Genomic DNA, 23,651 nt, shown 5'->3' with positions numbered 1-23,651 from the left:
TGCTTTTTAGATGTTTTGGCAAAGACGTCCAACATTTAGTTTAGCCATAAGACACAGGTCTTCAGATGAGCATTGATGGTAAGCCTAGGTAGCAATTCTCCATAACACATTTTCCTTTTTTTTGTATAACTGATTATTTCAGGTGCCATAATGCAAAGGATATTTTAGGGAAAAGCCTTGCAGATCTACAGAAAGAGTTTGGTAAGGTCCTTGCTCAATCTCATCAAGAAAATGAGGCCATCCAGGCCAGAGAGAGACAGCTTCAGAAGGAGATGACATCCCAGCAAGCTAAGTTGGAAGAGGCACAAGAAAAATACAAGCTGGCCTGTAACAAAGCTGCAGAAGCCAAAGTAAGAGAACCAACTACAGTCATACCTCGGGTTAAAGTAGCTTCAGGTTGAGCATTTTCAGGTTGTGTTCCACGGCAACCCGGAAGTAACGGAATGGGTTTTGCCGCTCGCGCTTGCGCAGACGCTCAAAATGACGTCATGCGCAGAAGTGACGAATTGCGACCCGTGATTGTGTTCTGCTCAGGATGCGAACGGGGCTCCAGAACGGATCTCGTTCACATCCAGAGGTACCACTGTATTACCAAAAGGCGAGAGAAAGGAACTTCCAAGGAGATAGCCATTCTGGTCTGTTGCAACAAAGTGTCTTGTTGTATTTCAAAGACAGAGAGGTTTACTGTGGTATAAACTTTCATAAACTAGAGTCTACTTCATCAGGTGTCCACAAATGTTTTCGCTGTAAAATTATTAAGGAAAGAATTGCCACAATTATTTTGACAGAAACCTTGTTTAATGGTCAAATACATGTCAATCCTTCATGAATATTTGCATGATTTGTGTCTGTCTTCCTTCAATCCCTCCTCAAAATCAAACTTTTCCATAAAGTACTTACCTTGAGTGGTAACTAAGACTTCAATTATTTGCCATAATTCCTGGGAGTGAACCCCACTGAACTCAGTGAATTTTCTTTTCAGACAACTCCTATAGGATTGTGCCTCCATCCCAATTACCTTGTTTTTCTCTTCTTTGCCTTGCTGTTGAATTTAGATTATATTTCCTTGAGGGCATTTTTTTGATATGGAATCATGAGTGATCGTGTGCATTGGTGACCCTGAATTATTATATTGGAAAACTTCAAATTGGTGATGATTTTATGTTGCCTTTTTCATGGTGTGTCTACTATTTGCAGTTTTGGAAAAGGACCAAATGTACTTGTTTGTAAAGGAGGTAAAAAGCAGAGGCTTTTGCAAAAGATTCCACATGCTGCTAACTTTATGCCCTAGGAAAGATTACAACTATCCTCAAGCTCTCATCATCTTCCCTTTGTTTCAACTTCAGATTAAATCTGAGAAGATGCTGAATGAAGCCAGAGTACATCAACTAGAGAATGAAATCCAGCATCTAAGTGAAAAGCTGAAGAATATGGAAGAAATCCAGGGCCTAACAGATCAACAGCTGCAAGAGGCTGATGAGGAGAAAGAAAGAATTCTTGCACAACTAGAATATCTGGAGAATAGGGTAGGGCTACTCCTATTAAAAAGCCTGTGTAGTAAGGCATGTCCCTCTGTACAACACTTTAAAAAATACTGCACTATTCGCTTATATTTTAATGTGAATGCATCCTACCAGAGAAGAAAGCAAGATATACATATATTTGTGTGTGTATGTTGTTTGTTTTGTCACATCTGTTGAATAGCATTTTCCCGCTCTTTCAGAAAAAGGTGGAAGATGCTAAGGCACAAATGCAATTCATTGACATTGATAAAGAGCTGCAGGAGTTAAAGAGAGCGATATCTACTTCAGATAAACAAGCAGCAGCAGATCTCTGTGCAGCCAAAGATCAGCTCAGGTCACTCCGTGGAACTGTATGCAAAATTAATCAGGAACGCAGTGAGGTACATAATTGGTAAAATTGTAAAACCGAATTGAAACTACTTCTCTTGCACCACATAGTGTGTTTCAGTCTCTATTAGTCATTCTTATCATTAAGGTATACATTTCTGCATGGAAGCAACTTTCTTGATTTCATTTAATAATAAAATATCATGTAGTTGTTATTATTAATAGAGAAGGCTCTGCACCTGACTATTGAGAACCTAGAATAAGCATAGTGAAAGAGGAACAGAGAAGGGATGGAACCACTGCTCTGGTCAAAGTATTGATTTCTTATAATCAATACTATCTTGTTTATTATATGTTTTGCTGCTATTTTATTGGGACAGTTTTGTGTTTTAATGTATGATTGTTATTGTAATGTATTGTTTCTTTTTATTTTCTGTTATACTTAATGATTGTACAATTTTGTAAGTCACTTGGAGTTTCTTTGTGACAGGCAACTACTAAATTTATTAAATAGTAATAATACAAAACATCAACAATTGCATCAAATAAGCTAAGTAAAACACCTTTTCCTCTTCTGTAGGAACTTCGGGAAGCAGAGAAGTTCTGTATGCTTGCTACTCAAGCTTCTAAAGATCTTGCCAGAGCAGAATCAGAAATAGAATTGTTGCAGAAACTTCTGAAAGAAAAGGAGGAATGGGTAAGTTATCAGTCCCCTTACTGTACACATTGATAAGAAACACGAAATAGAGGCAAGAGTGAAAAATTCTTACATGAATATGAAAACTATGAGGCTTAGTGATGTGTCTCCCATTGAGTTCTAAAAATTCAAGTCCTGGTCAGATATATTGATTTCAAGGGACAGAAAATCTCAGTGATATACAAATGTTCAAATTGACTGAGCCAGTAATGATTTAATCTGCCTAGAGAGAGAGAATTCAGGACATGGCATGTGAGGCCAAGACTTGATCATTTTAAACCCCTTTTCAGAAAATAGGATCAAAATGGCCTGTAGAATCTTTGTCTACATTTTTTTTACATTGTGCACTCTGATGTTGCTTTACTCCAATGTACACAAGGGCAAAACATGAGAAAATATGACTAAGATGCTTTTTAATAGTTTCAGAGTGAAGTGGGAAAAGCTGATGCCGAGACTGCAGCTTCTGCTTTTCAGAAAGAGGAGATTGGTAAATTAAAGCAGCTATTGAAATGCCAAAAAACAGAAATTGACCGACTGCACCGTGTACTAGATCAAGTTCAGACAGGTAATGTTTTCCTTCCATTTTTTCCTGGAGCATGTTTTCAAACTAATTCAGATGTCTTCCCATCATTCTCTGTCCAGACATGTGTTGTTCCACCCATTGTCCAGGACCAGCAAGGTCATGTAGTCCTGCTTTGTAGACCTAGGCAGGCAGACGAAGTTCCACCCTAGATTTTTTTTAATGCCTCTCTAGGTCAGAGCAGCTTTCTCATAATTTGTCTTCCAGTGGGGTGGGGGGGCGGGGGTGGGTAAGTGTTGTGTCTCAGAGTCTTTTAAAGAAACAATTGGGGTCTACCCAACTAAGTTATACTTAAAATAGACTCATTGAAATTGATGGATCTAAGTCATGTCCATTATTTTCAATGGATCTACTCTGCGTAAGACCGGCATTGGATACAGCCCTTGTTTTTTCTTTCTTCCTTAAGTTTATTTTCCCTGTTATTTTTTTTTTGCCCAAGCATGGGGCTGCTAGAGATCGCACATGTCAGCAAAAAGAAAATAGTGTATGAAAGGAAGTCATTTAAACTGCTGAGATGCAGGTTTAAAAGCACTGCTTTGAGTGTCAACCTCCTTACTACTATCTCAGCTATTGAGATTCCATCCAGCAAAGGAAGTATTGGTATAAATGGAATGCTGAGCCTGATTTTTTTCTGGGGGGGGTGTTTCTTTAATTAACTGTAGTCCTCACAAATATAATGGGCTAAAAATCTAAATTCTTCTGCAGGCAATAGGGAAGAAATTGATAGCATATTGGATGAAATTGCTGCACTCAGGCATGCTATATCTCACCAGAATGACGCTATCACCAGCATAATGAATCCACTGCAACGGAGGGGCCATCTGTATTATGTGCCATCATCGCAAGTATGAAAACTAGAGTGGCAAATGATGGAAAGGAATCAGATATGGAGATCTTTCCCCACCTGCTTTAGAAGCACTTAATTTAGAAAAATCATATTCGGAGATAACTTGTAATTTTCCATTAATATAGTTGGGAAAAGTCATTTTATTCAAAGTCCTTTGCCTCAAGGAGAGCCCCTTAAAAACAGGAATTCTCCAAAGTTAACCATTGAAATATTTTGAGCCTTCTGAATCTGAGGCCTAAACTACACATTTATTTAACAAAATTTATATACTGCCCAGTTGTAAAAAGAAAAGTTTACGCTTTTCTCCAAATTCTTGCTTTTTCCCTTTCTCAGCCAATTCCCTCACCCCCTTGGATAGCAGACATGTGGAAACATGCCACAACCTGGAGAAAGAAGAAATGCTGCAGCTTCTGATAGCTATTTGTGATGAAAATATATATGCCTTGCACAAATAGCTGAATATAAATCTTTACTTGTCAGGCTGGCAACATTTGAACAACAAGTATTATTTACAAAATCCTCCAGACAGTGTCTGCATGAAGTCCCCACACCTGTCACCTTCACAGTGAAGACAGAACTATGTAGGATAACTAACCAACTTCCAACTGCCAGCTGCCATCTCCTTTCTCCAATACCATCTATTCTTTGTGAAATACATTCCCAATGAAATTACATTACAAATACTAACAGTTTGTTGAATAGCTTCAAGCAATGCTTAGACATGGACTGCCTTCATTTTATTAATAGAATTCTTCAGTTTTTGTGCAGTGCATTTCCAAACATGTTGCTCAAGTCAGTAACTTTTTGCTTTGTGTGTATTACACCTGCTTGGAGTTTAACCCAAACCACCACTCAAAATGAAATTTACTTAGTCAAATCTCAGTCACGTTAGTTGCCACTTTTAATAGGCTTATATATTTATATAATCACTGCTGTTGTTGCATGCTTTTCTGTTTGTGTCCATGTATATTGATCAAGAAGCATATACTTTCAGGCAGCATAGTGTTGGCTATTCATTGTAAATACTGCTTACTAGAACAAAAAAACTTTCTCTGATTTGCAAGACAGTATAAAATACTCACTTAAAATACCAATCAAAAATGGAAACAAGAAACATTAAAAAATGAAAATATAAAATAAAATCAGTATTTTTAAAGGACTTACATCTACTAAAATCATGTGTCAAAAATGCATGACTGGGTATGTTTGCTGGAACAGAAATGTTTTTAGCAGATAGACATGTTTAGCTTGGTGGTAGAGCTAACTTTGGCATTGACCAAACTATTAACTAGCTTATCTAAGTTGCACATAGGAGAGTATTTCCTTCCTTCTGCTAGTGCCTTTAGATTTTTTGCTCCTTTGATGAATGGCCCTTGTTCACCTGTCTTTGCCTTGAACTCTTCCAGTTCCTTATCAAAGAGCACACAGATGGCAGCAGGGACTTTCTCCATGTAATATTTGCCTCAACACAAATTGTTCATTATTCTTACTTTCACTTTCTTAAAAATCTTTTAAAGACATCCACTCCTGCATCTCAGAGTACCAAGGATTCTGGTGTTGGCCTGCAATGTCCTATGTTGACCCCAATAAAAAAAGGGCAGAGCAAGAAGGAATGTTCCATGTGTCCTGCTGCCAGAGGGTGCTTGGTGCATGCACCAGGCAGGAGTGACCTGCAAGACTCTCCTTCCAATGGAGGTAAGTCAGTTGGCTTGTCTTCCCATGTCTGGCAGTCGTTCTTGTGCTTTTGTTCATGGCTGTCTAGCAAGAACCTGTTCTCTGTTGGTGTAGGAAAGTCACCAGGTTGGCCTTTTCTCCTCTTGCTAGCTGAAGAGGCATGGAGGAAAGCTAAAATAGTTGTCTTCTTAGAACCCCTTTCTGCCTTCCTACTTTGAAGCCTGGCATGGGCAGACCACCCTATTTTTGTAGCCATTCTTAACCAATATCCTGACTGCATAGGAGCAGCTTCATATATATTGCTCTTATGCATTGCTATTCTAGAGATTATTTGTTATTATATTTTTTTTTATAAGTATGGCCTATTTAATAGCCCCCCCAAAAAAATTTTTTTTCATCATGGCACATAAAAGCATTTCATAAAATTGCAATAAAATTAGACAGGTAAACAACAAAAAATAACATCAAATATATAATCAACTTATTAATTTTATGTATCTTATCATTTTTATCGTGTTTCTGTCTCCATCTTATATTGAGGGCTTTTAAACTATGCCTTTAATCTCTTAACGTGGATTATTTTTGTTGAAACCCAAAATTCAGGGATCCAAGAAAATGGAGAAGTGAAGATTCACAGTGCCTCATCTTTTGTGCCACCCCCTGGCTCCATCATTTACACTCTACTTCCAGATGGTGCTCCAGCCCCTCCAGCAACAGTGGTGTGTGGCCCACCTTCTCCTGTCTCTGCCAACGGAGGACCACTTGCTGCTACCACAGTTATATATGGTTCTTGTCCTGCTGGAGCTCAGCTTGTATATAGCCCTCTTCCTGCTAACTGTTCAATGTCTTTTGGAACACATCACTGCAACATACCTGAGCATCATAACTTGGTAAGATTCTTGGCTCATTTGAAATTAGAGTATTTTGCCTTCCCATTTTCGGCAATGGGAGGGAATTAACTGTGTCATCCCCAGTGCTGGTTTCTGAGATGTGATTGAGAAATGAAGATGTTTAGGACGTGTTCTTCAATATTTTCCACCTCTCTGCTGGTAAAATGACTACACCAGTGGAGTTTCTGTAGGTGGGGGCCAAGGAGACTTCAGTGTCATCCTGTTGAGATACCTACATTTTCACTGGCAGAGCAGCACTTGCACTAGCGACTAGAAGTTCCTTGGGCCCCTTAGTCAGCAAACTGGTGAGGCTAAGATTTTTCCCTTAGCCAGGAGTTTATAATTTTTTAAGACCAACTGATTTCAGCTTTATAAAGAAGACTCTTTTTCCTGCTGAGTCTTTCAAACAAGGAAATATGTACAGCAGAGCTTTCCAAACTTCCTGTTAGTGACACACTTTTTAGACATGAATCATTTCGCAACACAGTAATTCAGTTCTACTAGCGAACCGGAGATTCCAGCCCCAGGTGGAGCAGTCACACAACACACCTACACACTGCAACCGACACACTAACATGTCATGACACACAGTTTGAAAAGCTCTGATGTGTAGTAATGTACTTTGCACATATTGGGAGAGAAGTACCAGCTGATAACACATGTTGCCAGCAGTGCATCATTTTGTGTAGAAGTAAGTTGTGAGTATATTCTTAGAAATAAGTATTTACCAATACTGTAGGTAATTCCAGGGTAGTGAATCAATATAAAACTGGGGGTTTATTCTTTCTCTTTGGAAGTCTTTATATATCCGTTTTGTTTTATATATCTGCAATTGCCGTATTTTATGTAAAATACACTAAACCTCAAGAACGGGTACAAATGGTTACCTGCAGCACAGTTTTCCAGGCATTATTATTTCTATTTCACTTTCATGTAGTGAACACTATAATAACTGATGCTGAGATTCATATCTAAATATACAGTGCACAGAGCCATGGCCAACTGTGACTTCCCAGGTTGTCTCTGCCATGTGCTTCCACATCTTTTCAGACATGTATCTTCATTTCAGACCTTTCTCTGGTCTGATTCACACATAATGCTTAATGATAATTAATAAAACTTAGATGAAGCTGAGTTTAACACATCACAGAATAGTTAAAAGCACCAGCAAAAGCCTCTAGAGCAGTCTGATTTTTTTGCAACTCACAGCTTTATAGCTTTTCATCACGGACAGTCCTTTATAAACCTTGGTTAATAAGCAATCTTTAACCTTTGTTAATAAAACCATAGTTAAGCTGCTGGGCTGGGTTCACACATAACACTAAGCTGCAGTTTAATATACCATAGTTTAATAAACCATGGTTTAGCATTCTGTGTCAATCACACCACTGCTCAATGCACATCATGCAGTGAACAAGCTGGAAGCATCATGTCAGCAAGTGAAGCTCCCTTATATAATCAGCAAGAGTAACCGTTTCATTGCACTGTTTATATTCATCTGTGGCAGGAGAACGAAATCTCAAGGCTAAAAGACAGCATAGAAAACTTAAAGTCTCAACCCAAAAGCAGTTGTCCTAGATCCTCTCATCGTGAACATGATCAAGAGGTGGATGAATTGCATCAGGGCATTCAAGATCTGTTGAATGAAAGAGAAGAGCTGGAGTACCAAGTAGCAGAGCTGCGTAGAATAGCCCAGAAACGGAATAAGCGAAAGTGAGGATGCTGTATTAAATCTTTAACAAGTCTCCTAAGTATTTTTCCCTCTTTGCTCTCCACTCAACAGTGCCAAAGAAGCCTGTTGTGTATGCGCTTTCAGCAGGAAGAATCTAAAAACTCCCTGTAGGAAGTTGCTTTCTTCCAAATCAAATTGTCCAGTTCTGATTCAGTATTGCTTACTTTGACTGGCAGTGACTTTCTGGGGTCTCAGGAAGAAGAAATCTCCCATCACATACATAGTCTTCTTTTCTTCTTGCAACTCAGCCCAACTCCTCCACTTCAGTCTACAGTATATTGGGGGTGAAAGTTGAATTGCCACCTGCTTACCATGACACAGTCCTATTTTGGTTCAAACAAGTCATTCCCCCCCCCCCCTGCCCAGTTGAACTTGCCTGCCCATCTTTTATTTTACTTTGCCCGCAGATTTCTTCCAATGTGAGATCCTTTACCCATAGGGTAGTTGCTCCCCCCCTTTTTTTTAGAGCTGTGGAGAAAGTAATAGTATAGGGTTGCAGTATTGGGGAAAACAGTGCTTGAGTTCCCAGGGGTCAGCCACTTTTTGTTATTGTTTTTAGAAAGCTATATAGGGAGATCAGCTAAAATTGAGGGAAAGACAGGGAGTGGGACTTGGGGTTTTTTGTTTGGGTCACCTTCCTTAAGAGAATCTAGAATTTTAAAAAGCTATTGATGGCTATTCACTTTCTGCATTAACTTCTTAACCCTCTTGTGTTTTAGAGACTTCATTGATGGGCACCTGAGTGGCCTGATTTCAGAACTGGAGTTAGAGAAATCTCTCCAGCACCATGAAAACATTGTGGATGAAATAGAATGCATAGGAAAGACTCTCCTAAAACGACAGGCAGAACTAAGGGAGGCCGACAGACTTCTTGCTGAAGCTGAAACTGAACTTGAAAATACTCGGGGGAAAGTAAGGATTTTTATTACTTTGTTTTAGGAAGATGCAGAGAAACTTTGAATTACAAAGGAGATCTTAGAACTCCCCACATCTCTACACTTTGGCTACAAGTAGAATAGTAGTATATGAAATAGGTATTTTTTCTAATGCTTTTTCTTTCTCTAGACCAAAGAGACTATTCAGAAATACAACAGTGCTAAGCAGCATTTGTCTCGGATGGAGAAAGAAGCTGAAGAGCTTGAACGGCGGGCTCAGGTGATGGCTCTGAAGCTTGTAAATGCAGATCAGCAACTAAGGTAAACCAAAAATGTTAACATCACATTATTTGGTCCTATATAGCAAGGGTGGTCATGCTGTGGTTTAGGAGGCACTTGTGGCTTCTGGGCAGATGCACCACACATGACTGAAGAAAGATAGAAGCTACACACTTGTTTATGGTTTCACTGGATCCCCTCATTCACCACAGTAACTATGTAACAGCTACTCTGTGAAAGGGACTAGAGTGACAGGCAGACAAAGACACCCTGGTTTCTGGATCAGCTGGGAGCCTGTTACAAATGACATGATTGTTTTAATTTTTTTATAATGCAGCTGCTTTGGTAAGAATCATCAATATTTCATTAATAGTGTTGGTTTGTTTTCATGGTGTGCTTAGTCATTTTATTATATGCCTCATCTGGAGCCTTTTTGAGCCAGCATCCTATATACTAATAGCAAACTCGGCCTCAAAGTGTAGATCCTTATGTAGGACAAATAGAACAATTGTCTCATAACAGGGATATATTAGCAGGCTAAAGCTGGGATGGGGTAGAGGAAATATACCCCTCCAGCAGCCCGGTAAAAGTTGAGCATGTTCAATAAAGTTAAAATGGAAGTTGATGAGAAAGGTCCGTTTCTGCATGCATACATGTCTCACCACATCATCTGTCTTCCAGACATAAGCTGTGGGGCCAAAGCAGCTAGGTAGGGTGTACTCACTTTAAAGTGATCGGTGTATTGAGGGTGTTGGCTGCATGAAGATTCTGAAGTTTTGTTCTTTTGTCTTAGATTCTAGAACTTGGAACTTTGATGGCCCATGATTTAAGAATAAAAACCCTATAAGAATTTGGACCTATCATTGCAATGCTACTCAAAAGCAATCAGCACTAGAAAGAGTTTTTTTAATGCATTTCAGATTGCTTCAGGCAGATGCAAAGGACCTGGAAGAGCACAAGGTAGAACAAGAAGGGATTCTGAAGGAAATCAACAAAGTTATATCTGCAAAAGATTCTGAATTTCAATCCTTGAGCCAGAAGATTGAAATATTGACTGAAAGGCAAGTTAAATTGGTTTGGTTTCAAACTCAAGTATGTGAAAAATCAATTTTTCATGTTAACTAAGGCAGTCCATGAGAGTTTTTGTTTTTAATTCACTTCAAAAAAAATCCTCTTGCTACTTTATACTGCAACAAATGCTCATAATATGATACTCCAAAAAGCCGCACATAAACAAACAAATACATTTGTCATTACCTCTGAAATATGCCTACACTTGGACAGTCTCCACCTATCTACAAGTCCTCACTGTTCAAACTTGGTGTTGTGAAAGGCTAGATTCTAGTCCTAGAAAGGGGGTGGCAGAAAAAGAAATAAAAGGGATGACCCTGCCCATTGGTGACATATGCCACCCCAACAGTAAATGAGGCCTTCAGTAGAACACAGGGTTCCCCATTCCTGAACTAGAGCTTTGTTCTTCATTTGAGCCTCACACCAGGCCCACCTATTTAGATATTCCTATCCTCTCTCCTCTTTAAATTTGTCAGCTGCTCTCAGTGGCTACCAGTACACCAGGCCCTAGAAATTCTCTTCTGACAGCAGTGTGCTTCAATGGGCATGTGGCATCAGCAAGAGAGGCTGATTGGATGCTGAGATGAACTGAACCAGTGACAGTTCCATGTCGCTGACTAGCTCAGCAATTCAGATGATCAACACTGGACCACAGCGTATTTTCATTTTCTCAAAAAACATTTTTTTGCTTCTAAACTTTTCTAGCCTTCAGAAGCTGCAGGCAGATATACAAGTTGCAGAAGGTAATGAAGATCACCACCTCCAAATTCTTAAAGAAGCAGAGAATATTCTTCGGAGCAAAAAGAGTGATCTAGTGAGGCTGAAGGATCAGGTGAGTAGAATTGGTGGTACAGCAAATCCTTCCTCACCCACACTTTGAAATGCAAGTGGCCCAAGATGCCAGCCCAAGAGTAGCTTTCATGAGAAGGGCAGAAGTCATTTTTACTGACCAAAGAGAATGAAATATATCAATCTTATTAGATCACATTGCTTTTTAAAAATAAAGCACCTACAGTTACTAAGTACTGTAGAAACATTTAAAACATCACAGGCTTTGCTTTGCTATCAGGTTTTCAACCTAAAGGCAAACACAAGATATGTTGGCGAGGAAAGTGAATGAAGGCCATAGTGAACAAAATGTGTCTTATGGAGATGCTCAAATGCAAGCATGAAGAGAGCTGGATGTGAGATGGAATAGGAAAAGGGAATAGAAAGGCATAACTAGAAAATTGGTACTTGCAGAGTGAAAGAGGATCACATAGGAAAAGTAGATAGATGTACAATGAGGCATTTGAAAACTCGTATTTTAGTCTAGGGTGATTTCACAGTAAATCAGTAGAAAAGAAAAAGAGATACATTGACTAAATATAAATAGCTTTATGTTATAAAATGTACATGAGAGAGCCTGATTGTTTGTTGCTTGCCAACAGCAGACGTCACACTCATAGGGCCCCTGCACCTGTTTCCCCTGCTGAAGCTCAGCATTTCTTTTTCTTTTCTTTTAATCTGTGACCCCTTTTAGCTAACATAAAACAACCCCCTCCCTTCAAACCTGGCTCCTCTAAGTGACTTTTCAAAGGGGTCAAAATGTTGAGACTATTAATTCGAAAGAAAATCCAGGGCTTAATAATGGGAAAAAAAGTTTTTAAAAAGTGCATTGTGCATGATAAACTGCTGTGCACAGTATATCATCTGGTGCAGTGCTTGCAAGATCATGCCAAATGTGCAACTGTGGTGGCATGCAGATCATGTAATAAGCTGCATACAGTCTTCTCACCTTCTGAACCTAACACTTAATCCTTTTTTATTTTAATATGCTTTGTTGCTTTTTAACTAATACTGTGTGTGTGTGTGTGTGTGTGTGTGTGTGTGAAAATCCCACCCTGAGATGTTCATATGCCCCCTTGGGGGTATATCCCCCTGCTGAGAAACACTGCTTATAGGTGGTAGTGATTGTGGTGGTGGTGGTGCTGATGTTGATGATAAGTATTTAGTTGTGCTTTAGGGTGTTCCCAAAATATAAAAATAATGTATTATCTCAATAATCCTTATAACAATCCTATAGACTTACTGTTTTATCTCTTTATTAAAGTTAGGAAGGGAACAGGGAGGGGGGTTAGGGGTTTACAGACAGAATAATGGACTGCCTGAGACTACCTTGTGAGTTCACAACCAGGAGTGAACTTCAAAGCAAAATCTCCTTAGCCCAATAGCTCAGCCATCACACTCAATCAGCTGTCGAGAATAGCAAGTGTCCTCTGCTCAAAGAATCTCAGAGGTCACATAGGGAGTGCATAGTCCCAAAGTGTGACCGATAAAGACCCACATTGTGTTTTTCCCTCCTCCTCTCCTATTTTTTGTAGACTGCAGCTCAACAGCAGGAGCTGCTAATTTTGGACAGACTGCTTGGTCAAAAAAATAAAGAGCTCCTCCTCCTCCAAGAGAGCATTGCTCAGAAAAATGCTGACCTAACAGAAGCTCTTGGGCATGGCGAAGCTGAAGTGGCTGAAAAACGGCGACAAATAAAGGTTTTCTAGTTTCTTGTTTATTTTGAAGCCAGTTTGGATTTTTCTTGGATACTGTTCCCTTTTGAAGGTTTATATTGAAACTATTCCATTGTCTTAAGTCACAAAAATTGTGAATCAATGTCCAGCTGATAGTTACAACAATTTGAATTTTGTAAGTAAGATTATTAGGGGTTGTATCAAATGCTAGTTTTACTCGAGAGTAGACCCATTGAAAGTACTGTGCATAAATTAGTCATTTTTTTATTTTCAGTGGGTTTACTCTTGAGTAGAATTAACATTGGCTATCATGCTAAGGCTGCAGTCCTGTTCACACTGACCTGGAAGTAAGTTCCATTGAACCTAATGGGTCTTGCATAGGACTGCACCTAGTGGTGGAGGAGAAATTCAATTCTGATTTCACTTATAGGTGAATCTACCTAATTCACTCTTCCTAAAATGTTATGCAAACTGTAATAATAATAATAATAATAAATTTTATTTATATTCCGCCCTCCCCAGCCGAAGCCGGGCTCAGGGCGGCTAACAACAATAAAACAGTACAAAAGTACAGCACAAACAACACTCTAAAATCATTCATTATAAAATTAATTAATTCAAGCCCCTGGCAACCATTGGGCCAGAGCTCCGCGAAGATTGCTGAGGGAGGGAGTCAGGCTGTGCCCTGGCCAAAGGCCTGGTGGAACAGCTCTGTCTTGCAGGCCCTGCGGAAAGATGTCAAGTCCCGCAGGGGCCTGGTCTCTTGTGACAGAGTGTTCCACCAGATCGGAGCCACGGCCGAAAAAGCCCTGGCTCTAGTTGAGGCCAGCCTAACTTCTCTGTGGCCTGGGACCTTCAAGATGTTTTTATTTGAAGACCGTAAGTTTCTCTGTGGGGCATACCAGGAGAGGCGGTCCCGTAGGTACGAGGGTCCTTGGCCGTATAGGGCTTCAAAGGTTAAAACCTGCACCATAAACCTGATCCTGTACTCCACTGGGAGCCAGTGCAGCTGGTATAGCACCAGGTGAATGTGATCTCGCAGCGAAGACCCCGTAAGGAGTCTCGCTGCAGCATTCTGCACCCGCTGGAGTTTCTGGGTCAGTCTCAAGGGCAGCCCCACGTAGAGCGAGTTACAATAATCCAGTCTGGAGGTGACCGTCACGTGGATCACAGTGGCTAGGTCAGGGCGAGAGAGGTAAGGAGCCAACTGCTTAGCTTGGCGGAGATGGAAAAATGCCGCCTTTGTTGTAGCTGCAATCTGCGCCTCCATGGAAAGGGAGGTGTCGAAGATTACACCCAAACTCTTAACGGACGGTGCTGGCACTAATTGCGCCCCCGCAAGAGATGGGAGTTGCCCCCCCAATCCCATATCGTCCCGTCCCAGCCACAGCTGGGCTCCCACGTAACCATCCAGCCACAGCTTCCAGACATCTGGTCAGTGTGTCTGGGGCCGAGTCAGGATGGCCATCCATCAACAGATAGAGTTGGGTGTCATCAGCATACTGATGGCAACCCAGCCCAAAACTCCGGACAAGCTGGGCGAGGGGGCACATAAAGATGTAACACAGCCATTATTTGAAAATCACACTTCTCTGAATTTTGCAATACAGTTCCGTGGCCTAATAGTTTATAAAACAATGCATATACTAGGGAAAGTGTACATAAAATCATTACAGTCAGGGAAATAGCATTGCAAAAATGTGTATATCCAGGAAAATTACATACAAACATGTATATTAAGAGAAAGTCATTAGAATGCTGATGAATTCACATGAGGACTTTTTTAAAATTGGAAACTGGTGTGGAGTATGGAGAATAGAACTTAAGAGAAACTTAAGAGAACTTAAGAAAACTGAGGGAAACTAAAATTGACAGATTCACCCATCCCTAAACTGTACTTTCTGTATAAGCATACTTTTTAAGCATGGCAATTTTTGTTCTTTTGCTTAGGAAGTAAAGTCTTTTCTAGAGGATCTGAGTGTTCAGAAAGGAGAACTCAATGCCCAACTAAGTGAGAAAAGATCCCAACTTTCTCTAGTAACTCAGGATATCCAAAAAGAGGAGGAGAAATTGCAAGACGTCCTGGGACAAATAATGAAGCATAAGACAGGTTTGGCTTAAAATGATTGCTATTTTCTTCACAATATACCCATTTTTGCAAAAACAACCAGGTGACAAGATTGTGGGTTGCTGTTCCAATGATTAAGCTAATTGCTTAGAAACAACTAAAAAGAGAGACCAAAAACAGTTGGCTTAAACGTAGGTTTCTTGCTTCTTAGGTTATTTGATTGTGGATAGTTTAAAACCTTGAAATAAAGATGACTGTTGTTTTAAACCTATTCCCAAGACTAGTTTTGCATGAGAATGCATGGGACAGCACTAACACCGTGTGAGGAATGTTGAGCTGACAGTTCTCCATGGATAACAGAGCTACTTGAAGTCTCTTCTATAGCAGCCTCTGGCTAGTTGCACATATCTTAGTTTTTGATAGGGGACGTGGGACAAATCCCACCTTCAGACCCCACACCTGCTGGAAGGCTACAACTTTTGCAGGATCTCTGTCCCTCTGTATAAATATTGCAAATGAGGATCAAATCTGAACAGAATGTGATTTCATAGGTTGTGTAAATTCACAATGAAAAAATTATTCATAAAGCTCTCCTCTACCAATTCAGGGCTTAAGCCTGTCTGGCCCAGTATGGTAAGGAGCTTAAGCCTCCAGAAGTTGTTGGGCTCCAGCTCCCTTCTCCCATCAACTACAGCCAGCATGGTGAAGTCAGGGGTGATTGGAGTTGGATATCAGCAACTTCTGGAGGGTTGCAGGTTCCCAGCCCCAGTTCCAATAGGGGGGTCTTTCCCAGCATTATTATCTGAGGGTTTTTTATTGTTGATGTTTAAACTGGAGATAGTAGAAACTGATCCTGGGGGCCTGTGTATGATTCAGTTGGCTTATTTGGAACTTACCTAGTTTTGTTTCTGCTGTCAAATTAATAGAACTCAGGCATGTTCTTGAAATGTTGTGCCTCAAAAATGATGAACTAGAAGGCCTAAAACTCCAGCAAAGCCAAAAAGTTAATGAATTGGAAAAAATGCAAGTTGCAGTCCTGGAGGTAAGTGAGGGTTCATTTTGCCATGATTCATACCAGAGAGAAAGCATTTTACAGAGCAGTTTGCAGGCATCTTTTATCTCAGCAAGATCTATGTTCACACATTACCTTTATAAGTTCTATCCCATAGGTAGGCTATATGGAAATGACATAGGAAGTGTGGTTTCTCAAACTTACTCAAAGTATCAGTTGGGCAGTCAGAGTGCAGGTGTATGAAAACTTTCATAAGTATATATCGTAAAACAAAGGAGCTGGAATAATAGTGTACATAAAGCTATGTCCTACTAGGCACAAGGCAAGCATGGCAAATAGGAACACTGTGAAGTAAAATCCAATCTGCTCCACTGTTTCATTTGTGTTTAATTTCTAGAAGAAACTTGAGTTGGAGACTCTCCAGCAAGCATCTCAGCAGCAGTGCAGGGAAGTGGAACGTCAAAGACAACTTCTTGAGAGGGCTCAACAAGACACCGAGAGGCTTAGTTCCCAGCTCCATTCTCTGCGAAACAGTATCAAGGCATTGAGCACTGAGAAGCAAAAGCTGGAAGAAAACTGTGAGAGTCTAGAGGAGAAATTGTCACAAACCAAAAGGTGAAGGAGAAATGTTGCTTTGAATAAATATATTGTGGTATTATGAAGGATATTATCTTTTTGGATAATTCCATGATTTTGTGGCATGATTTTTGTTCTCTGGATTGGGTAAAGGAGGTGTCCACTAATGGGTTAAGTCTTTTTTTCCATCCAGCAATTTTGTAGACTATCCACTGCCTTCTGGTCACTCCCCGGTTTCCATTTGTGGCCTAGCCTGTAGGCAGAAATCTGATGGGGGGGAAATGAAAACTTTTCACTTGAGAAAAATAAGTATAAAGAAGATAGAGGGGAGCATGACACTTGGAAAGAATCTGGCATGAACATGCAAGCATCAGGTTAGGCTTGAAAAGCATGGATGGGAACTGTGGGAATAAGTGAGAGGTTGACCGGTGCTTCTTTCACTCCAGAGAATGTACTTTTTTTCTCTGGTAAGCTGGAACATGTGCATAGGATGGCAATATGATCTAGGGTCTAGAAGCCAAGCCTTATGAGGAACGGTGGAAGGAGCTCTAAAATAGCAATTATGGCTCAAAAGTCCCGGTCAACTTGAGATCTTTTTGGTGATGACCGCTCTGTATTCCCATTTTAATGTTTGCAAGAAAATTTAAACTTGTCAAAAATATCAACATGAACCCAAAATAAAAAGTTTATCTTATCCCATTTTACAGATCCTTGGCTTCTGCCGAAGATAACAATAAAGCCACTCTCACCAGCATAGAGAAAATGGACTTAGAGGTCCAAAAACTGCAGCTTGATATTAACCAACTACAAAAGCACAAAATGCTTTTGAATGACAACGTTACTGACTTACAGAAGCATATTCAAGGTAAATAATAGCTTTCCGGATTCCAACAAAATAGTCATCTTTTTTAAATATATGCATAATGTATGGAATTCCTTTCCATATCCAGTATTTGCACCTTCCTAGATTATTGTATTTTCTTTCAACAAGCTGTAAAATGTATTTTCTGTAGAAAAAAAGGAGGAACTGAATATTTTGAAGACTGAACTGAATGATTCCAGGCAGCATCTTCAACTATTGGAACAGGTTGGTTTGTAGCATTGGAATATAATGACAAGAAGCCTACAACTGTATTGAAAGAGGAGGCCTTTATCAAAAATTAACAGCCCAATCCTCTCCGTGCTTAACTTGGGTTTATCTCCCATTATATTGGAAGCTGCCCAAAAGTGGCTTGGGCAACCCAGTTATATTGGCGGGGCAAAAGTAATAAATAATAGGTGGTGGTAGTGTTCAGCTCAAAGGGATTCATCTTCTGAATAAACATACATGGGCTGAGAGAAGGCATCTACAAATATGCCATTTTGAGAGTTGTGACTGCAGTTTTTCACCTATGGTGTGAGCCTAGCTCATGCATGACGTCATTGCTTGGCAGCAGTGGTGCATTTTGTAGGTACCTGAAGTCTCACGGCTGAAAAATTGTGGAGTGCAACATTTATTTGCATGTGTTTCCTTTTTTGTGTTTTGTTTTCTGGATTTTCTTGCTGGGAAATGACAGGATGTGAAAAATGCCACAAAGCAAAAAGAGGAGCTACTTCAAGAACAAGCAGCTCTGAAAGACACCATAACAGAATCTTCAAGAAAGTGCAGGGAATGCCAGGAAATACAGAAGAGGAAGGAGAACGAGCTGCAGAAGCTTTGCAGGGAAATAGAAGAGCACGAACTACAACTGAGCAAACAGGAGATGGTATGTGTTGCTCTCTCTCATGAATGATCTGCTCAGCTTGTTTTCTTCATTTTAAAAGATTCCAAACTGACTTGTTCTAGAATATAAGGATAACTCATCTTTAAGACACCAGCTCTAAGTAAATCCATTTATAGAGTGGGAGCTCAATTAGAGAACGTATATTCTGATCTCGAGGAGCATAAACTGTTGCCTTGTGCTTAATCTGAACTATAATCCATATTCTGGGTGGCAGCAGCTCTATGAGATTAAGTAGGAATCTTTCCCAGTCCTTTTGATTGGAGGGGCCCGAAATCAACCTGTCACCTTTTGCATATAAAGCATGCACTGAGCTGTGACCTTTCCCCAGTTACTTCCTAAATTTAAATACAGTAATCAAAGTGTTTATCTGAGGATGATGGATGACATCCCCATATTCCATACTGGAAGGAGCAGACCCTGGTCCTCTTGTTGTGTCTTGAGTGCTTGCCTTTTCTTGGCCTTGTGCGTTTCCTATTGTACATTTTGTGAGCTGCTGATTTTTTACCCACCGTATCTCAACCCAAAAGAACTGTTTTGACCTTCCTCCCAACTGAAGTCCACCCACATCCTCCACCTGGTTGTGATGCTCTCTGATGATGGCAAGAAAGAGCAATGTCTTCATCAAGTAGAGTCTTTATGGAGTGGTTGGGCAGGGGACATCCTTCCCTGGCCCCAATTAACCCTGAGATACTGTATTAGAATTTAAAATACCTTGCATAAAATGTATCAAGCTCCACTTTGAAAAAGGAAAATTTTCAGCCCAGTGCTTTTATATAACTAAAGAGACAGAAAGAAGAGCAGCTGCCTGTGAAGGTCAATCCCCACCCCTTGCAATTGAAGGTTCACTCTTGACGTGTTGTCCTTGGCCAGGTCCTTCATCACCTCAGGGAGGACATACAACATGAAGAAAAGAAGCTAGAGAAATGCACAGCTGAACTGAAGGATCAGAAACAGCTGTTGGAACAAGGACTAGCAGAGCAGCAATACCAGCTGGAACAAGCAATTGCTAAAGTTCAAGGAAAAGAAGAACAGATCCAGAAGCTTCAAGAGGAGGAGTCATGGTGCAGAGCTCTTGAAGAAACAGTCAGCAAAACCCGTACGTTGAGATAAAGGCTGCAACAGCCACTGATGCATTTTTATAAATTTTATAAATTTTTATATGAAGAAGTCCTAATATAAGCTCTGTAGTATTATGGCCTCATTGTGGGTGTGGAACTCTCAGATTGAGATGCACACTGAACTGTGCAATCCCTGGATAGTCATAGTCCCAAAAGAACCTTGTGAGATAGGTTTAAATGCTTCTCTAACCTCTTTAGCGAAAGGGAAGGATGTACATGTAATAAATTAAAATTGCATACAGTATGTAATATTTTAAAATTGCAAAAGTACTTCTTCACTATATAGAGAACTGAAATTTGGTACATGCTTTTCTGGTGACATAGGCTGAATGAATCTTCTTGATTCCAGGACATAAGCTCTCTGAAAAAGAACTGAAGTTGCAAGAAAAAAATGGTGAGGTTTTATCCCTCCAAAGGGAGCTAGAACTCTCAAAAGCCAAGGAGACAGTGCTCCATGATCAGATTCAAACTGAGCGGGAAAAGGCAGAAAAGCAAATAGAAGGACTGAAGGAAGCCATCAAGATGCAGAAGGCCCAACTCGAAAGAGCACTTCATGTACGTGGTTTTGTTTTTGTTGTAATAAAAAATGTGATAGTTGGTTGAACCTGATTCCCACTGAAATCAATGGGACTTGGCTGCTTCATTTCAATGGAATATAAATTCAACCAGTTTAGGCTGCAATCTAAATCTCCTTTACACCAGACTGAGGGAAGGGGGTGTATTGGAAGGAGGTACCCCAGCGAGGGACTGAACAAGCCTAGGATTCACTAGATCCCAAGCTGGCCCCACTGTTGCTATGTTGTAGGCCTCCTCTTTATAAAAAATTTGTGATGTAGGTCGGTATTATTGTTATTGTTATTATTATTAATTATTTTATTTCTACCCCACCCATCTGGCTGGGTTTCCCCAGCCACTCATTACTGTTGGGGAGGGGAGAGTTCACCCAAAGCCATCTTCTGACTCCTTGGCAAGGTTAAAGCTAAGCTGTTCACAGGTCACTCTATTAGCTGCTGCAATCACATGTGCATAATTTAATGTCATTTGCCATGGGTTGGGCCCTGTCAAAGCACTGTTACCTGGATGGTAATTATCATGCCAAGTTTTTGTTTCACAGGAGCATAACTGTTCATCTGAAGGAAAACAAAATATAAAACTGTGAACATGCCCACCCACCAATTTTTATTTTAGGAACAAAAACAGGAAAACCACTGTTTGCAAAAAGAAGTTGCCTCCATAGAGCAAGTGGCACAAGACAACCACCTGCGAGCAAAGCAGCTTATGAGGGACCTTAGCCAGATCCAAGTGGAGTACGTGCAGCTCAAGTCACAGGTAGGACTTGGATCCAACAAATTGCCTCTCTATGATGCGCTACATCCTGCAGAAAGGTGGGCAATTCCACCTTCCCACCTTCCTCTGTATTTTTAACACCAAATACAAAAGAATAGGGATCATCAGTAGGGTCAATGACCATTTCATGTGGGGGTTCCGTTCCTGGCCCTTGTGCATGTCAGCAGAGTGCATGTAAGTGCGCCCTGTACTGCCCATGTCACCCTTTTAGTGACATGTTTTGTGACATTTTCAGTCACTTCTGGGTTTGGCACTGCGCGCACATGTGCAATCACATGTCTTTTGAACATGCGTTAATCAGTCGTTGCCTGTATATCTAAAGTGGAGAAAAAGTGGATGGAGAGTTTTCCTTGCTGTTTCCCATAAACATTAAAACTCAGGATTATCCAATGAAATGCACATTCAGGGTGAGCAAGAAGGGAAGACTTCACAAAATGCAGGATTAATTTATGGAATTTGTTGCCATAATATGTATTTATGACTACAGAATTAGATAGCCTTTGATAGACCTCACCTCCTCCAGGAAAAAGCTATCAGCCATCCATGTTCAGAGGCAGCAAATCGCTGAGAACAAACAACACAGGACATGTGTTTACTTTCATGCTCCGCTTGGGGATTTCCTATGGGAAGGAAGCAGGTTGCTGGACTAGATGGAATTTGATCCAGCTAAGATCATTTTGAATGCTTCCATAGGAACAGTTTCAAGGCAGGCTTGACTTCTAACACTGCTCACTTTATAACTCAAGAGCAATGGCTTCTTTTACACATACAGAGGTTTGATTCCAAGGGTTCTGTGTATACAAGAAAACACACATACTCAATCCCTTGGAGCCACACCCTCATGCGCATCCCTAACCTTCCAAATAACTTTTAAATTCTCTCTTCCTTTACCTGAGAAGGCCCACTCAGCACACTGGCTCTGAGATGCTCTCACAAGATCTTGCAAGGCCATCAGAGTGCCTGCAAGACCTTGTACAACCATCCCAAGTCTTCCAGAGCCAGCACGCTGAAAGGCGTTGCCTAGTAAGCAAGGCAGAGAGCTTAAAAGCTGTTCTTGCATGCATTTAATTTGCACAATTTCAACCAGCCAGCCTTCAAACGTGTAAGATTAAAATAGTACAAGTTACATGTGCATAAGAAATAATTGTAATGTAGCTACAAAATCTGTGGCTCCAAACTGTGATTTCAGTAGGAGAATTAAGCCTGGGCTCAAATATTTTCTGTTGGCTTATACTCGGGTTGGATTATGTGCCATCTTTTATCATGCCCAAAGAAATCAAACTCCTCATAAGGAGGAAATCGTCATCACCAACAGTACAAGCTGGAATTGTGTACAGCAGTAGGTCTTGCCTATATTTTTAATACTTAAAGGTGGTTGCATGGAAGTGGCTAAGGTGGTCTTTGTAATTTGATAAATTAGTTTTCATTTAGCCAATTTTGCACCTGCAAGTCACATGGAGATGGCAGTTACAGGATGCAGCTGTTGCAATTTTTGAGATAATGGAGGCCTGAAGAAAGACAAACTGCACCTATGATGTTACCATTACCTTAAAAAGGTAAAGGTAAAGATACCCCTGACCATTAGGTCCAGTCACGGACGATTCTGGGGTTGCGGTGCTCATCTCGCTCTATAGGCCGAGGGAGCTGGCGTTTGTCCACAGACAGCTTCCAGGTCATGTGGTCAGCATGACTAAGCCGCTTCTGGTGAACCAGAGCAGTGCATGGAAACGCCGTTTACCTTCCTGCTGGAGCAGTACCTATTTATCTACTTGCACTTTGACGTGCTTTCGAACTGCTAGATGGGCAGGAGCTGGGACCGAGTAACGGGAGCTCACCGTGTCATGGGGATTCAAACCATCAACCTTCTGATCGGCAAGGCCTAAGCTCTGTGGTTTAGATCACAGTGCCACCCGCGTCCCTTTACCATTACCTTATTCTCACATAAGCAGCAGTTCCTCCAATGCTAGCCAGATTAGGAGCCCCACCAGTGACCCTATTCATTTCTGCCACTCATCACATAGGGCCTGCTGGGTGTCTGCATTGGGTCTGGTTTGCTAATTGGTTGTTAATCCTTAGCATCCTCTCTGAAATCCTGCTGTCTCACCCTTGTGTTCCATTGCTTAGATGAAGAGTCAAGAGAATTTAGAGAAACAACACAAAGAGATGAAAGGGACAGTGAAGTCACTTAAGCTGGAAGTGAAAGACAAAATGAGAACCGGTTTGAAGGATCTGAGTCAATCCCCTCCAAAGCTTTTGGGAGAACTGGAGACTACTTTTGAGATTGAAAGAAGACCTCAGAGTGACTTGGAAAGTCTGAAGGAAAATTATCCTTTCACAAATAATGAGGGAAGAATGCTGTGCTTTGATGAAAAGCTGGACCTTTCCAAAGTCCACATCACGGTAAACACAACCCTACTAAAATCAGTGTTAAAAAAAATCAGAGCTGCTTCAGACCATCAATTTTGCATGCAAGCAAGAATCATTCTTCCTGTATTGTGCGTCTTATGAATCTCAGTTTGAAGCAACCAACTCTTGCATCTTCCCTGCTGTGGTACACCTGCATTGGAAACACAAACACAGGAAGCTTTCCCCCACACTCAAGCTCCTAGACTTTGATCTCTGCCACTTACAGTCCTAGTTTCTATTTCTTTAAAAATAAAAAACTAGAGGTCTAAAACCTGTTTTAAATAAATAAATCCTGAACTCCTTGAGCTGCTGGAACTTGTAAGTAGGGTTCTGTATTTAAGCAGAGTCGCTGCAGCTGCATG

At 40.6% G+C, this 23,651-nt stretch overlaps 1 protein-coding gene across 4 annotated transcripts in view; it reads left to right on the top strand.

Annotated features, from left to right (window-relative positions):
• Positions 1-23,651, top strand: part of CNTRL (centriolin) — a 60,410-nt gene that overhangs the window by 32,195 nt on the left and 4,564 nt on the right. For all 4 annotated transcript variants that reach the window (XM_082207656.1, XM_082207657.1, XM_082207658.1 and 1 more), the window contains 24 exons: positions 143-350; positions 1,347-1,526; positions 1,724-1,903; positions 2,431-2,547; positions 2,968-3,112; positions 3,833-3,972; positions 5,492-5,669; positions 6,252-6,538; positions 8,046-8,251; positions 8,990-9,182; positions 9,336-9,466; positions 10,345-10,485; positions 11,201-11,327; positions 12,859-13,023; positions 14,950-15,109; positions 15,994-16,109; positions 16,477-16,694; positions 17,363-17,520; positions 17,669-17,742; positions 18,212-18,400; positions 19,289-19,514; positions 19,886-20,091; positions 20,725-20,865; positions 23,008-23,283. In XM_082207656.1, coding sequence (XP_082063782.1) covers positions 143-350; positions 1,347-1,526; positions 1,724-1,903; positions 2,431-2,547; positions 2,968-3,112; positions 3,833-3,972; positions 5,492-5,669; positions 6,252-6,538; positions 8,046-8,251; positions 8,990-9,182; positions 9,336-9,466; positions 10,345-10,485; positions 11,201-11,327; positions 12,859-13,023; positions 14,950-15,109; positions 15,994-16,109; positions 16,477-16,694; positions 17,363-17,520; positions 17,669-17,742; positions 18,212-18,400; positions 19,289-19,514; positions 19,886-20,091; positions 20,725-20,865; positions 23,008-23,283 — 4,162 coding nt within the window. The remainder of the gene's footprint in view (positions 1-142; positions 351-1,346; positions 1,527-1,723; positions 1,904-2,430; positions 2,548-2,967; positions 3,113-3,832; positions 3,973-5,491; positions 5,670-6,251; positions 6,539-8,045; positions 8,252-8,989; positions 9,183-9,335; positions 9,467-10,344; positions 10,486-11,200; positions 11,328-12,858; positions 13,024-14,949; positions 15,110-15,993; positions 16,110-16,476; positions 16,695-17,362; positions 17,521-17,668; positions 17,743-18,211; positions 18,401-19,288; positions 19,515-19,885; positions 20,092-20,724; positions 20,866-23,007; positions 23,284-23,651) is intronic.

The sequence above is a fragment of the Podarcis vaucheri genome (assembly GCF_965113315.1).
Source record: "Podarcis vaucheri genome assembly, chromosome: Z".
NCBI lineage: Eukaryota > Metazoa > Chordata > Lepidosauria > Squamata > Lacertidae > Podarcis > Podarcis vaucheri.
Note: the sequence above shows the minus strand (reverse complement) of the source record. Positions and strands in the feature narration are given on the sequence as shown.